At 40.4% G+C, this 17,227-nt stretch overlaps 1 protein-coding gene across 5 annotated transcripts in view; it reads right to left on the bottom strand.

The window, feature by feature from the left end:
• The window catches only part of drp2 (dystrophin related protein 2), a 302,156-nt gene that overhangs the window by 184,373 nt on the left and 100,556 nt on the right, over positions 1-17,227 (bottom strand). For 4 of the 5 annotated variants that reach the window (XM_061899976.1, XM_061899973.1, XM_061899974.1 and 1 more), the window contains one exon: positions 733-889. In XM_061899976.1, coding sequence (XP_061755960.1) covers positions 733-779 — 47 coding nt within the window. In that variant the 5' untranslated portion in view covers positions 780-889. Of the gene's footprint in view, positions 1-732; positions 890-3,196; positions 3,304-17,227 lie in introns of those variants that run through there. The other variant, XM_061899975.1, reaches the window with a different exon arrangement.

Here is a 17,227-nt window from a genome sequence, read left to right as displayed (position 1 = left end):
TAAGTAGAGGACCATAGTAACTAAGTAAAGGACCATAGTAAATAATTAGATGACCATAGTAACTAAGTAGATGACCATAGTAACTAAGTAGAGGACCATAGTAACTAAGTAAAGGACCATAGTAACTAATTAGATGACCATAGTAACTAAGTAGAGGACCATAGTAACTAAGTAAAGGACCATAGTAAATAATTAGATGACCATAGTAACTAAGTAGAGGACCATAGTAACTAAGTAGAGGACCATAGTAACTAAGTAGAGGAGCATAGTAACTAAGTAAAGGACCATAGTAAATAATTAGATGACCATAGTAACTAAGTAGAGGACCATAGTAACTAAGTAGAGGACCATAGTAACTAATTAGAGGAGCATAGTAAGTAGTATATGATGCAGATTCCAAGCATATAAAGACTTAGTACCGTTGAAGACTTAGGGTCATTAGACAAGATGAGTGCACATCATAATGTTACAACTATGGCTATAAAGTTAATGTTATAACTATAGCTATAACTAAACTTGACATCTTAAACATCTAAAAAAAAAGTATCTGGGAATGTCCGGGGGGCCAGATTGAACATTTTAACGGGCCGCATGTGGCCCCCGGGCCTCCATTTGCCCAGGTCTGGTCCAGAGCAATTTGGCGTGAAGAACTTATAGGTGAGCATTTAGTTGAATTGACAATAAAAACAGTTAAGAGTCTTGAAGAAGTTGTTGTGCCACGTTGGCTCTCACCGGATGTTGTGGGACTTGCGCTTGATCTGGTTCCAGCAGAGGTTCATGTCTCCGGTCAGCTGCAGGTCCCCCCTGCACCCGGCCGCCTCCTCCTGGACCTCAGAGTCCACCTGGCCTGGCACACAGTGGCATCCCGGCCAGGAGGGTCGCCCCGAAGCTGGACATGCCACACAAGAAGAAGAAGAAGAAGATAAGGTTGTTTTGTCACATTGTGCAAATCTTTCCTTTTACGCACCACGGCCCTCACACAAATATTCTCTTCTCATCTTTCACCTTCTCTCAATGTAGCGTTTGTTACGTTTCATCACACATTTTGTGTCATTGATCGATCTCTGGATTGCTAATTGCTATTTTATTTGTTTTGTAGCATTTTTACATCATTGTTTCTAGTTTGGGCTTCACGGAGGCAGAGGGGTTAGTGCGTCTGCCTCACAATACGAAGTTCCTGCAGTCCTGGGTTCAAATCCAGGCTCGGGATCTTTCTGTTTGGAGTTTGCATGTTCTCCCCGTGAATGCGTGGGTTCCCTCCGGGTACTCCGGCTTCCTCCCACCTGGGGATAGGTTGATTGGCAACACTAAATTGGCCCTAGTGTGTGAATGTGAGTGTGAATGTTGTCTATCTGTGTTGGCCCTGCGATGAGGTGGCGACTTGTCCAGGGTGTACCGCGCCTTCCGCCCGATTGCAGCTGAGATAGGCGCCAGCGCCCCCCGCGACCCCAAAAGGGAATAAGTGGCAGAAAATGGATGGATGTTTCTAGTTTTGCTAGCAATGTGTGGTTTGAAACATTCAGGAAGTATCCACAGCGTTGTCGACACCGCCTTCTTTTCCCTTTCTGCTGCACACCAAGAAGGTCAAGTGGACTTACTTACACTCCTAATAATTGTAGTGGCCTGGCTGTTGAATAGCGGTGTGATTTCCAACAGTGAGTGCACCACAGGGCTAGTGACAGTGTGTGTGTGTGTGTGTGTGTGTGTGTGTGTGTGCGTGTGTGTGTGTGTGTCGGCACGGCGGCTGCAGAGGAGGACAGTTCAGCCAGTTGTTTGGACTTTTGGTATTAAATAGAAAGTTGCTCTTCTTATAGTATAGTTGAACATTGTGGGGCGGCATAGCTCGGTTGGTAGAGTGGCCGTGCCAGCAACTTGAGAGTTGCAGGTTCGATTCCCGCTTGTGCCATCCTAGTTACTGCCGTTGTGTCCTTGGGCAAGACACTTTACCCACCTGCTCCCAGTGCCACCCACACTGGTTTAAATGTAACTTAGATATTGGGTGTCACTATGTAAAGCGCTTAGAGTCACTTGAGAAACGCGCTATATAAATATAATTCACAAAATTCACAGTATAGACCAGGGGTCACCAACCTTTTTGAAACCAAGAGCTACTTCTTGGGTACTGATTAATGCTAAGTGCTACCAGTTTGATACACACTTAAATAAATTGCCAGAAATAGCCAATTTGCTCAATTTACCTTTAACTCTATGTTATTATCAATAATTAATGATATTTATCTTTGTGGAAACACTGATTATCTTAATGATTTCTCGCAATAAATATATAAAGAAACAGATAAATATCAATATGCAACATTTTATTTTTATATTTTCTCTAAGTGCACATTCTTCAAATTGAACATTTTCAAATAACATTTATTCTTTACAATAAAAAATATAAATTTACTTGAACATTGATTTAAATTGTCAGGGAAGAAGAGGAAGGAATTTAAAAAGGTAAAAAGGTATATGTGTTCAAAACTCCTAAAATCCTTTTAAGGTTGTATTTTTTCTCTAAAATTGTCTTTCTGAAAGTTATAAGAAGCAAAGTACAAAAAAGAAAAATGAATTAATTCAAACAACTGAAGACCAAGTCTTTGAAATATTTTCTTGGATTTTCAAATTCTGGTTGAGTTTTGTCTCTCTTAGAATTAAAAATGACAAACAAAGTGAGGCCAGCTTGCTAGTAAATAAATACAATTTCAAAAAATAGAGGCAGCTCACTGGTAAGTGTTGCTATTTGAGTTATTTTTAGAACAGGCCAGCAGGCGACTCATCTGGTCCTTACGGGCCCGCGGGCACCATGTTGGTGACTCCTGAACTAGACTAACATGCTCCCCCCCTGCCACCTCCCCAGATTGTAAATAATCAAAAGTATTGAGACGAGCAGAACAGGACTCTGAACACAGATGCAGGATTTGAAGACAAATATATTTATTTGGACAAGGGATAGGTTGATTGGCAACACTAAATTGGCCCTAGTGCGTGAATGGATGGATGGATGGATGGATGGACAAGGGAATGGTTCCAAAACGGGAAAAACAAAACAGGCTATCAAAAACACAACTGACCTGAGCTCTAAACTAACAAAAATATCAATAAGTCAAAAACGCTCGGTCTACGGAGGGAAAAAAGGGGCTATGAACATAAAACTACTAAGTACAACAAAAAGGTGATGCTATGAAGATATTCTTACCTGAGAAAAGTTACAAATGAAAATACTCCCGTGGATCCAAAAAGGTACAAGAACCGTGGTTGTGGACAAAGGTATGGCAAGGGACCGCACACCCAGATAGGAGACACTCTGGCACAGGACAAGAGCAGGGCCAGACATTTCTACACCTGACACACCTGACACAGGTGAGCACAATCAGACAATCAGACCAGTGAAACAGGAGGAAGGGCAAATGATCTGAAACCAGAGGAAAGTTAACCTTTCAAAATAAAACAGGAAATGACACGACATTTCCAGACAAGACTTCAGCCAGGTGGGACATGTTGTTAAGCTTTCTGAGCTCACCTCATTATGTTCTCTGCTGGCTGTACCAAGTCACACCTACACTCTTTCAATGTCCATTTCTCAAATGATAGAATTGTTGGGGAGGGGTTTGGGAGGTGTGGGGTTTCATGGTCGCAAGGGTGTGTATTGTAGCGGCCTGGAAGAGTTAGTGCTGCAAGGGTTTCTGATAATTTGTTGTGTTGGGTTTATGTTGTGTTACGGTAATAATAATAATAATAATAAAAATGGATTAGATTTATATCGCGCTTTTCTATTGTTAGATACTCAAAGCGCTCACAGAGAAGTTGGAACCCATCATTCATTCACACCTGGTGGTGGTAAGCTACATCTGTAGCCACAACTGCCCTGGGGTAGACTGACGGAAGCGTGGCTGCCAGTTTGCGCCTACGTCCCCTCATAATTCCTTCACCAGTGTGAGCGGCACCGGGGGCAAGGGTGAAGTGTCCTGCTCAAGGACACAACGGTGTGGTTGTTCTCCCCAAATGTGTTTGTCATTCTTGTTTGGTGTGGGTTCACACAGTGTGGCGCATATTTGTAACAGTGTTAAAGTTGTTTATGCGCCCACCCTCAGTGTGACCTGTATGGCTGTTGACCAAGTATGCCTTGCATTCAATCATGTGTGTGTGTAGAAGCTGCACACATTTTGTGACTGGGCCAGCTCGCTGTTTGTATGCAGGAAAAGCAGACGTGACGACAGGTTGTGGAGGACACTACGGGCAGTGCCTTTAAGACACGCCCCCTATATTGTTGTCCGGGTTGAAATCAGGACAAATTCAGGAGAATAATTGCCCCGGGAGATATTCAAGACGGGCACTGAAATTCAGGAGTCTCCCAGGAAAATCGGGAGTGTTGGCAAGTATGCATGACAAGTAGAAATGTGATCCAGAGTGAATCTGTCTTGGATGTCCAAGGTGAAGTTGCCTGTGCTCATCACTAATAAATCCATGACGAGGACAAGTTGGACATTTGAAGAAACTCTGCAGCAGACACCAATATCCAATATGAGACAATATGACTCCAATATGACTCTAATATGACTCTAATATGACTCTAATATGACTCCAATATGAGTCTTACAGTATATGACTCCAATATGACTCCAATATGTCTCTTATATGACTCCAATATTAGTATAATATGACTCTAATATGACTCCAATATGACTCTAATATGACTCTAATATGACTCTAATATGACTCCAATATGACTCTAATATGACTCTAATATGACTCTAATATGACTCCAATATGACTCTTACAGTATATGACTCCAATATGACTCCAATATGACTCTTATATGACTCCAATATTAGTCTAATATGACTCTAATATGACTCCAATATGACTCTAATATGACTCCAATATGACTCCAATATGACTCTAATGTGACTCTAATATGACTCCAATATGACTCCAATATGACTCTAATATGACTCCAATATGACTCTAATATGACTCCAATATTAGTCTAATATGACTCTAATATGACTCCAATATGACTCCAACATGACTCTAATATGACTCTAATATGACTCCACTATAACTCCAATTTGACTCCAATATGACTACAATATGACTCTAATATAACTCCAATATAACTCCAATATGACTCCAATATGACTCTAATATGACTCCAATATTAATCCAATGTGACTCTTATATGACTCCAATATTAGTCTAATATGACTCTAATATGACTCCAATATGACTCTAATATGACTCCAATATGACTCCAGTATGACTCCAATATGACTCTTATATGACTCCAATATTAGTCTAATATGACTCTAATATGACTCCAATATGACTCTAATATGACTCTAATATGACTCCAATATGACTCTAATATGACTCCAATATGACTCCAATATGACTCTTATATGACTCCAATATGACGCTTATATGACTCCAATATTAGTATAATATGACTCTATTATGACTCCAATATGACTCTAATATGACTCTAATATGACTCCAATATAACTCCAATATGACTCCAATATGACTCTAATATGACTCCAATATGATTCTAATATGACTCTTATATAACTCCAATATGACTCCATTATGACTCTAATGTGACTCCAATATGACTCCAATAGGACTCCAATATTAGTCTAATATGACTCTAATATGACTCCAATATGACTCTTACAGTATATGACTGCAATATGACTCCAATATGACTCTTATATGACTCCAATATGACTCTAATATGACTCTTATATAACTCTATTTTGACTCCATTATGACTCTTATATGACTCCAATATGACTCTAATATGACTCTTATATAACTCTATTTTGACTCCATTATGACTCTTATATGACTCTAATGTGACTCCAATATGACTCCAATATGACTCCAATATTAGTCTAATATGACTCTAATATGACTCCAATATGACTCTAATATGACTCTAATATGACTCCAATACAACTCCAATATGACTCCAATATGACTCTAATATGACTCCAATATGATTCTAATATGACTCTTATATAACTCTATTTTGACTCCATTATGACTCTAATGTGACTCCAATATGACTCCAATATGACTCCAATAGGAATCCAATATTAGTCTAATATGACTCTAATATGACTCCAATATGACTCTTACAGTATATGACTCCAATATGACTCCAATATGCCTCTAATATGACTCTTATATAACTCTATTTTGACTCCATTATGACTCTAATGTGACTCCAATATGACTCCAATATGACTCCAATAGGACTCCAATATTAGTCTAATATGACTCTTATATGACTCCAATATGACTCTAATATGACTCTTATATAACTCTATTTTGACTTCATTATGACTCTTATATGACTCTAATGTGACTCCAATATGACTCCAATATGACTCTAATATGACTCTAATATGACTCCAATATGACTCTTACAGTATATGACTCCAATATGACTCCAATATGACTCTTATATGACTCCAATATTAGTCTAATATGACTCCAATATGACTCTAATATGACTCCAATATGACTCTAATGTGACTCTAATATTACTCCAATATGACTCCAATATGACTCTAATATGACTCCAATATGACTCTAATATGACTCCAATATTAGTCTAATATGACTCTAATATGACTCCAATATGACTCCAACATGACTCTAATATGACTCCAATATGACTCCAATATAACTCCAATATGACTCCAATATGACTCCAATATGACTCTAATATGACTCCAATATAACTCCAATATGACTCCAATATGACTCTAATATGACTCCAATATGAGTCCAATGTGACTCTTATATGACTCCAATATTAGTCTAATATGACTCTAATATGACTCCAATATGACTCCAATATGACTCTAATATGACTCCAATATGACTCCAATATGACTCCAATATGACTCTTATATGACTCCAATATGACGCTTATACGACTCCAATATTAGTCTAATATGACTCTAATATGACTCCAATATGACTCTAATATGACTCTAATATGACTCCAATATGACTCTAATATGACTCCAATATGACTCTAATATGACTCTTATATGACTCCAATATGACTCCAATATGACTCTAATATGACTCTAATATGACTCCAATATGACTCTAATATGACTCCAATATGACTCCAATATGACGCTTATATGACTCGAATATTAGTCTAATATGACTCTAATATGACTCCAATATAACTCCAATATGACTTCAATATGACTCTAATATGACTCCAATATGATTCTAATATGACTCTTATACAACTCTATTTTGACTCCATTATGACTCTAATGTGACTCCAATATGACTCCAATATGACTCCAATAGGACTCCAATATTAGTCTAATATGACTCTAATATGACTCCAATATGACTCTTATATGACTCCAATATGACTCTAATATGACTCTTATATAACTCTATTTTGACTCCATTATGACTCTTATATGACTCTAATGTGACTCCAATATGACTCCAATATGACTCCAATATTAGTCTAATATGACTCTAATATGACTCCAATATGACTCTAATATGACTCTAATATGACTCCAATACAACTCCAATATGACTCCAATATGACTCTAATATGACTCCAATATGATTCTAATATGACTCTTATATAACTCTATTTTGACTCCATTATGACTCTAATGTGACTCCAATATGACTCCAATATGACTCCAATAGGACTCCGATATTAGTCTAATATGACTCCAATATGACTCCAATATGACTCTTATATGACTCCAATATGACTCTAATATGACTCTTATATAACTCTATTTTGACTCCATTATGACTCTAATGTGACTCCAATATGACTCCAATAGGACTCCAATATTAGTCTAATATGACTCTTATATGACTCCAAAATGACTCTAATATGACTCTTATATAACTCTATTTTGACTCCATTAGGACTCTTATATGACTCTAATGTGACTCCAATATGACTCCAATATGACTCCACTAGGACTCCAATATTAGTCTAATATGACTCTAATATGACTCCAATATGACTCTTACAGTATATGACTCCAATATGACTCCAACATGACTCCAATATGACTCTTATATGACTCCAATATTAGTCTAATATGACTCTAATATGACTCCAATATGACTCTAATATGACTCTAATATGACTCCAATATGACTCCAATATTAGTCTAATATGACTCTAATATGACTCCAATATGACTCCAATAAGACTCCAATATGACTCTAATATGACTCCAATATGACTCTTATATGACTCTAATGTGACTCCAATATGATTCCAATATAAGTCCAATATGACTCCAATATGATTCCAATATAAGTCCAATATGACTCCAATATTAGTCTAATATGACTCTAATATGACTGCAATATGACTCCAATATGACTCCAATATGACTCCAATATGACTCTAATATGACTCCAATATGACTCTTATATGACTCTATTTTGACTCCAATATGACTCTTATATGACTCCAATATTAGTCTCATATGACTCCAATATGACTCTTATATGACTCTAATGTGACTCCAATATGACTCCAATATGACTCCAATATTAGGCTCATATGACTCTAATATGACTCTTATATGACTCCAAAATGACTCAAATATGGTTCCAGTATGACTCCAACATGACACATGTCACATGTCCCGCCCACGTGACAGAAGTGCATTAAATCGCCAGGTCATGTCCTAGGATCAAGTGCCACCTAATACTGCGCCCAGTGCCACCCACACACCTTTGGAGGACTCACACACCCTTGGAGGACACACACACACCTTTGGAGAACTCACACACCCTTGGAGGACACACACACACCTTTGGAGGACACACACACCTTTGGAGAACACACACACCTTTGGAGAACACACACACCTTTGGAGGACACACACACCTTTGGAGGACACACACACACCTTTGGAGGACACACACACAGCTTTGGAGGACACACACATTTGGAGAACACACACACCTTTGGAGGACACACACACCTTTGGAGGACACACAAACCTTTGGAGAACACACACACCTTTGGAGGACACACACACACCTTTGGAGGACACACACACACCTTTGGAGAACACACACACCTTTGGAGGACACACACACCTTTGGAGGACACACACACACCTTTGGAGAACACACACACCTTAGGAGAACACACACACCTTTGGAGGACACACACACCTTTGGAGGACACACACACCTTTGGAGAACACACACAAATTTGGAGGACACACACACCTTTGGAGGACACATAGCGGCATAGCTCGGTTGGTAGAGTGACCGTGTCAGCAACTTGAGGGTTGCAGGTTCGATTCCCGCTTGTGCCATCCTAGTTACTGCTGTTGTGTCCTTGGGCAAGACACTTTACCCACCTGCTCCCAGTGCCACCCACACTGGTTTAAATGTGACTTAGATATTGGGTGTCACTATGTAAGGCGCTATATAAATATAATTCACTTCACTTCATTTCACTTTGGAGGACACACACACACACCTTTGGAGAACACACACACCTTTGGAGAACACACACACACCTTTGGAGAAAACACACACCTTTGGAGAACACACACACACCTTTGGAGGACACACACACACCTTTGGAGGACACACACACACACGCCTTTGGAGAACACACACACAATTTTGGAGGACACACACACCTTTGGAGGACACACACACACACTTTTGGAGCACACACCTTTGGAGAACACACACACCTTTGGAAGACACACACACCTTTGGAGAACACACACAAATTTGGAGGACACACACACCTTTGGAGGACACATAGCGGCATAGCTCGGTTGGTAGAGTGACCGTGTCAGCAACTTGAGGGTTGCAGGTTCGATTCCCGCTTGTGCCATCCTAGTTACTGCTGTTGTGTCCTTGGGCAAGACACTTTACCCACCTGCTCCCAGTGCCACCCACACTGGTTTAAATGTGACTTAGATATTGGGTGTCACTATGTAAGGCGCTATATAAATATAATTCACTTCACTTCACTTCACTTTGGAGGACACACACACACACCTTTGGAGAACACACACACACCTTTGGAGGACACACACACACACACACACGCCTTTGGAGAACACACAGACAATTTTGGAGGACACACACACCTTTGGAGGACACACACACACACTTTTGGAGCACACACCTTTGGAGAACACACACACCTTTGGAAGACACACACACCTTTGGAGGACACACAAACCTTTGGAGAACACACACACCTTTGGAGGACACACACACACCTTTGGAGAACACACACACCTTTGGAGGACACACACACCTTTGGAGAACACACACACACACCTTTGGAGAACACACACACCTTTGGAGAACACACACACCTTTGGAGGACACACACACCTTTGGAGGACACACACACCTTTGGAGAACACACACAAATTTGGAGGACACACACACCTTTGGAGGACACATAGCGGCATAGCTCGGTTGGTAGAGTGACCGTGTCAGCAACTTGAGGGTTGCAGGTTCGATTCCCGCTTGTGCCATCCTAGTTACTGCTGTTGTGTCCTTGGGCAAGACACTTTACCCACCTGCTCCCAGTGCCACCCACACTGGTTTAAATGTGACTTAGATATTGGGTGTCACTATGTAAGGCGCTATATAAATATAATTCACTTCACTTCACTTCACTTTGGAGGACACACACACACACCTTTGGAGAACACACACACCTTTGGAGAACACACACACACCTTTGGAGGACACACACACACACACACACGCCTTTGGAGAACACACACACAATTTTGGAGGACACACACACCTTTGGAGGACACACACACACACTTTTGGAGCACACACCTTTGGAGAACACACACACCTTTGGAAGACACACACACCTTTGGAGAACACACACACACACTTTTGGAGAACACACACACACACCTTTGGAGGACACACACACCTTTGGAGAACACACACATCTTTGGAGAACACACACACCTTTGGAGAACACAAACACCTTTGGAGAACACACACACCTTTGGAGGACACACATACTTTTGGAGGACACACACACCTTTGGAGGATACACACACCTTTGGAGGACACACACACCTTTGGAGGATACACACACCTTTGGAGGACACACATACCTTTGGAGAACACACACACACACATTTGGAGGACACACACACCTTTGGAGGACACACACCTTTGGAGAACACACACACACACCTTTGGAGAACACACACACACACCTTTGGAGGACACACACACACACCTTTGGAGAACACACACACCTTTGGAGAACACACACACACACCTTTGGAGGACACACACACACACCTATGGAGAACACACACACACGCCTTTGGAGGACACACACACACCTTTGGAGGACACACACACACACCTTTGGAGAACACACACACCTTTGGAGGACACACACACCTTTGGAGAACACACACACACACCTTTGGAGGACACACACACACACCTTTGGAGGACACACATACACACCTTTGGAGAACAAACACACCTTTGGAGAACACACACACACACACACCTTTGGAGGACACACACACACACACACACACACACCTTTGGAGAACACACACACCTTTGGAGGACACACACAGCTTTGGAGAACACACACACCTTTGGAGGACACACACACACACCTTTGGAGGACACACACACCTTTGGAGGACACACACACACACCTTTGGAGGACACACACACCTATGGAGAACACACACACACACCTTTGGAGGACACACACACACACCTTTGGAGAACACACACACCTTTGGAGGACACACACACCTTTGGAGAACACACACACACACACACACCTTTGGAGGACACACATACACACCTTTGGAGAACAAACACACCTTTGGAGAACACACACACACACACACACACACACCTTTGGAGGACACACACACACACCTTTGGAGAACACACACACCCTTGGAGGACACACACCTTTGGAGGACACACACACACACCTTTGGAGAACACACACACCTTTGTAGAAGACACACACCTTTGGAGAACACACACACCTTTGGAGGACACACACACCTTTGGAGAACACACACACACACCTTTGGAGGACACACACACCTTTGGAGGACACACACACACACACACACACACACACACACACCTTTGGAGGACACACAATGCTCACAAGCTGCAAGATAAAACACCAAAGAAGATGTGAGCATCAAAAAGGAACTCTCGAGGAATTTGGACTCCAACTATTCCCCTCTGATATCATTCACAATTCATAGTGGGCCTCATATTTGCACACGCACACACGCACGCACGCACGCACGCACACACACACACACACAAAACATAATTTTCATGTAGGAAGAGTCATATATGAAAAACAAATGTGTGTGAAGCTGCAAAGAATGAAAAAGCTGCTATAAGTCTAATAATGATGGCAACAGGTGATGTTGAAATGTAATATTTATTTTATATATTTTTACAACATAAGTAAAACTTGTCAGAAGGTTAATTAACTCCTGGAAAAAAATGACTTAGAATGGCCAAAGGTACAGATGTGAGTGTCCAAGTTAAAGCGAACGTCTTCTTCTCATGGATTTATTACAATCTTTGCCAGCTGGGAAATATTTTCCGTGGTCTGGAACAACATGGTAATGTTTGCTGTGGTCTGGAACAACATGTCGCACGCACAACGATCATAAATGCAGCCAACATTACAGAAGAAATGAGCCCCCAATGTAACTACAAATGAGCCCTAATGCTGCAATATGTACCTAAAGCTAGTCTTGATAGCATGTTAGCATGGATTAGCTATGCAGTGAGCAAATATGCCTGGTTAGCACTCCAACAAGTCAATAATATGCCTGGTTAGCGCTCCAACAAGTCAATAATATGCCTGGTTAGCACTCCAACAAGTCAATAATATGCCTGGTTAGCACTCCAACAAGTCAATAATATGCCTGGTTAGCGCTCCAACAAGTCAATAATATGCCTGGTTAGCACTCCAACAAGTCAATAATATGCCTGGTTAGCACTCCAACAAGTCAATAATATGCCTGGTTAGCACTCCAACAAGTCAATAATATGCCTGGTTAGCACTCCAACAAGTCAATAATATGCCTGGTTAGCACTCCAACAAGTCAATAATATGCCTGGTTAGCACTTAACAAGTCAATAATATGCCTGGTTAGCACTACAACAAGTCAATAATATGCCTGGTTAGCACTCCAACAAGTCAATAATATGCCTGGTTAGCACTCCAACAAGTCAATAATATGCCTGGTTAGCACTACAACAAGTCAATAATATGCCTGGTTAGCACTCCAACAAGTCAATAATATGCCTGGTTAGCACTCCAACAAGTCAATAATATGCCTGGTTAGCACTTAACAAGTCAATAATATGCCTGGTTAGCACTCCAACAAGTCAATAATATGCCTGGTTAGCACTCCAACAAGTCAATAATATGCCTGGTTAGCACTCCAACAAGTCAATAATATGCCTGGTTAGCACTCCAACAAGTCAATAATATGCCTGGTTAGCACTCCAACAAGTCAATAATATGCCTGGTTAGCACTCCAACAAGTCAATAAGGTCCACAAAGCTCACCTTACCACAGTATAAAAGGTTTGTGCACCAAATGAGACAAAGAAGGCGTGGCATAAAACACATCTTTTAGTGGCAGTGTCGGAGAAAGTTGTACATGTAAACAAACTACTGTGCCGCGGTCCACACACCTACCAAATACCAAATACTGTCTTTGTGAAGCAAGTTGAATATAAAGAGTGAGACTTCTAACCATCATGAAGGTTTGTGTCATGTTTGTCCTCCTACACAAACTTTATTCAAACTAATGTATATATTTTTTTACCTTTTCATACATTTTTGAAAAAGCTCCAAAGGGCCACCAGGGTGGCACTAAAGAGCCACAAGGGTTGCCAACCCCCGCCCTAGGTGGACACAAGCTTGAGGCCCTAGGGCCACACGGGGAATATCATGTTTGTTCAATGTAAATCTCTTATCAATCCTGAACTTGTTTCTCACTCCTCCAGGGAGCAAATGTGATCAGCAGTGATGAGAAAGTTGTTGCCATGTCAACGTTAAGTGTGGGTAGGAGTGGAAACATTCTCCCAACCTTCTTCATCCTGCTGCATGTTGATATATATATATATATATATATATATATAAATATATATATATATATATATATATTAGGGGTGGGCAAATTAATGCGTTAATCACGCGTTAACTCATCAATCTATTAACGCCGACAATTATTTTATCGCACATTTGCGTATGTTGTTTACATGCTTTTATTTTGTTAACACCTTTTCTTAACAAGATGGCATCTCCCGTATGTACTTCGGCGTCGAGGGGCTCTTGGTAAAGATGGAACATTTGGCAAAAATACCGGACAATTCTGCAAATTTCATGGCTGGCTTACAGCGTGGTCACTCCGGGATCACTTACGACCGCCAGACAATTCTGGATGTGGATAGATCGGGCCGTTTTGGACTGAATGACGCGTGCTTGCTAGACCGGCTAGCTAGCATGGGAATACTTTGCCGGCTACATCCAGCGGCCTGTGAAGCAGCGGAGTATATGTGTTGTCTGTCTATTTATGAATAATGCAGACGAGGAGTGTTGGCTGAGTTCTTAACGTTTGCTTTCAGAGCGTGCATATCACAACATACAAGATGCCGTCATGGCGACACAACCTATACCGGGATACCGCGAATGCTCCTCACTCCTGTTGCATGCTGGGTAGGGTAGTTCTTTTTTCCCCTTGCTCATAACATCACAATATAGTACCATGTATATGCGTTCAGTTTATCAAAGCACCAAGCAAACAATCGGAAAATTCCCATCATATCAATTCCTAAATATGGTCATAATTATTTTAAGTGCACTACGCAGAATAAACACAACATTATTAATATTGCTACTACGGATAATTTTATCAAAAATTCCCTAAAACAGCCCACTACCTATAATATAGGTTTTTTAAACATAAGATCCCTGATAAAAAAAAAATGTTTCTGCTGTTACCTCAGAAATTGCCTGTTCAGATGTTATGATTCTGGCTCAGAGATTTGTATGTAGATTATATTTATTTCCCATAACAAACAGGATAACTTAAATACCCTGGCAGTGGAAATAAGCTTAAATGTTTGTATTTACATTTTTTGAGTTGATTTTCATAAAATATGCTATTTAACTGCTACTGTTTAACAAGGACTGATTTAAATTGTGTTTGCACAACAAATGTTTTGGCGCTTTTGTTCATGTGGGAGAATATTCCAATAAAGGTGCACTAGATTAGATTAGATTAGATTAGAAAGTACTTTATTTATTCCGTCAGGAGAGTTCCTTCAGGAAAATTACAATTTTCAGCACATTCCCATTCAAGATCAGACAAACATTACAGGGAGACAGAACAGGATCGCTGACGGGTCTGCCGGCTTCCAGCGCCCCTTACAAAAAAGATGACATACAGGTAAACGGGGGGGGGGGGGGGGGGGGATAGAAGATTAAAATAACATAAAAAAATAAAAATAAAAAATCGGTCTTAGCCTAGGCCCACTACACACTACTTTTGAATTCATTATTGGGCTTTGCGTATACAATGCAGTTAATCGCGATTAATCGGAGAAATAGTGCGATTAACTTCGATTAAAATTGTTAATCGTTGCCCAGCCCTAATATATATATATACACACACATATATATATGTATATATGTATATATATATATATATGTATGTACACACAAAGTTTTGTAATCATTCAGAACTATCAAGCGGCTGAAAGTCAAACATGGATAAGTGTGTCGTGTGTTTTGCAATTTCCCATCATGCCTTGCAATGAATAAACATGGGTTTAATTTTACATTTTCTATGGGGAAGGGGTGTTTTTTTTTTTAAATATCCACAGAGTTCAGTGAGCAGGATGTGTTATGTGTGAGCATGTGTGTTGATTTTTTTTCCTGCAACATGACTAGGAAAGGTTGTTTGGACTGGGTCTGCTTGTGATGTCAAGAAAGTACACATCACGGTCACTGACCTGAGTTTCTTAGATGGTGAAAATTTTCCACCTGTCAAGGTATATAAATGTAATATGAAAGCACCCCGCATGCACAGGTTGCTTATTGGACTCATGCCGTCGTGTCGAGGGCCAAAGTGAAGATGCTAACAGGCCGCATTGGGTTTGGACCATAAAAAGACTTGTACATAACCAGGGAAGTTTTAAAGTCTATTGTCTGAGCAAGAGGAAGCCAGTGCAGTGACCTAAGCACGGACTAATATGGTCGTATTTCCTGATTCTAGTCAGGACTCAAGCAGCAGCATTGTGAATTTAGTGCAGCTGCCACTACAGCAGTCTAGACACAGGCATGCAATAGTCTGCTATAGACACTATTTCTTTGATTTTGGCAATGTTTATCGCTGGTAGAAATGATGCTATTGATTTAGTGTGGCTCTTAAAGTAGAAATGTGAGTCCATTATTACCCCGAGATTTGTTACACGACTATTAATTTTCAGAGAAAAGGTCTCAAGGTGACTGATTACACTTTGTATTTGCTTCTGTGTTGGACAACAAATGGTTCTAAAGGCCAATCAGATTAGAGGAAGACTTCCCACAGCGACACACAGACACATCACTCAATGGCATCCAATAAACTCAGCAAATCCGGAGTTTGAATTTCCAAATGTTCCCAACAATGTGTCTTATTACTCATATTATTTCCAAACAGAGTTGCCACTTGGAACTTAACCTGTCAACGCCAAAATTAGAGTTCAACCTGGAGTATATGATACAGGGTGATGATTTGTCAAACTCAAACTATCCAGAAATATATTGATCAGACTTAAAGTCTTGCCAGGTTCTTTTGTTCTAGGGACTGTCTGAATAAAACAAGGAAACATAGTTTAACAATTGGTTGTGCAAATGGAGTAAGGACAAACAATAGCAATATCAGTTGCTAGAGAGAAGAGCATGCTGGCTAAAGGTTGGTGAGATGGTCCTACCACTGACTTCATTGTGTCCTTCCCCCATGATCTGGGTTTCAGTCCATTGAAATGCAAAGGTAATGGAAAAGTGTGTTGGAATGTGCATATACACACACTGCTCTCACATAATCTTGTACCTGGCACCTCCCCTCACCATCGAAACTAAGTGTGTGTTATGTGTGTGTGTGTAC

The sequence above is a fragment of the Nerophis ophidion genome, linkage group LG05 (genome assembly GCF_033978795.1).
Source record: "Nerophis ophidion isolate RoL-2023_Sa linkage group LG05, RoL_Noph_v1.0, whole genome shotgun sequence".
Lineage (NCBI taxonomy): Eukaryota > Metazoa > Chordata > Actinopteri > Syngnathiformes > Syngnathidae > Nerophis > Nerophis ophidion.
This window is presented reverse-complemented; position numbering and strand designations above follow the sequence as displayed.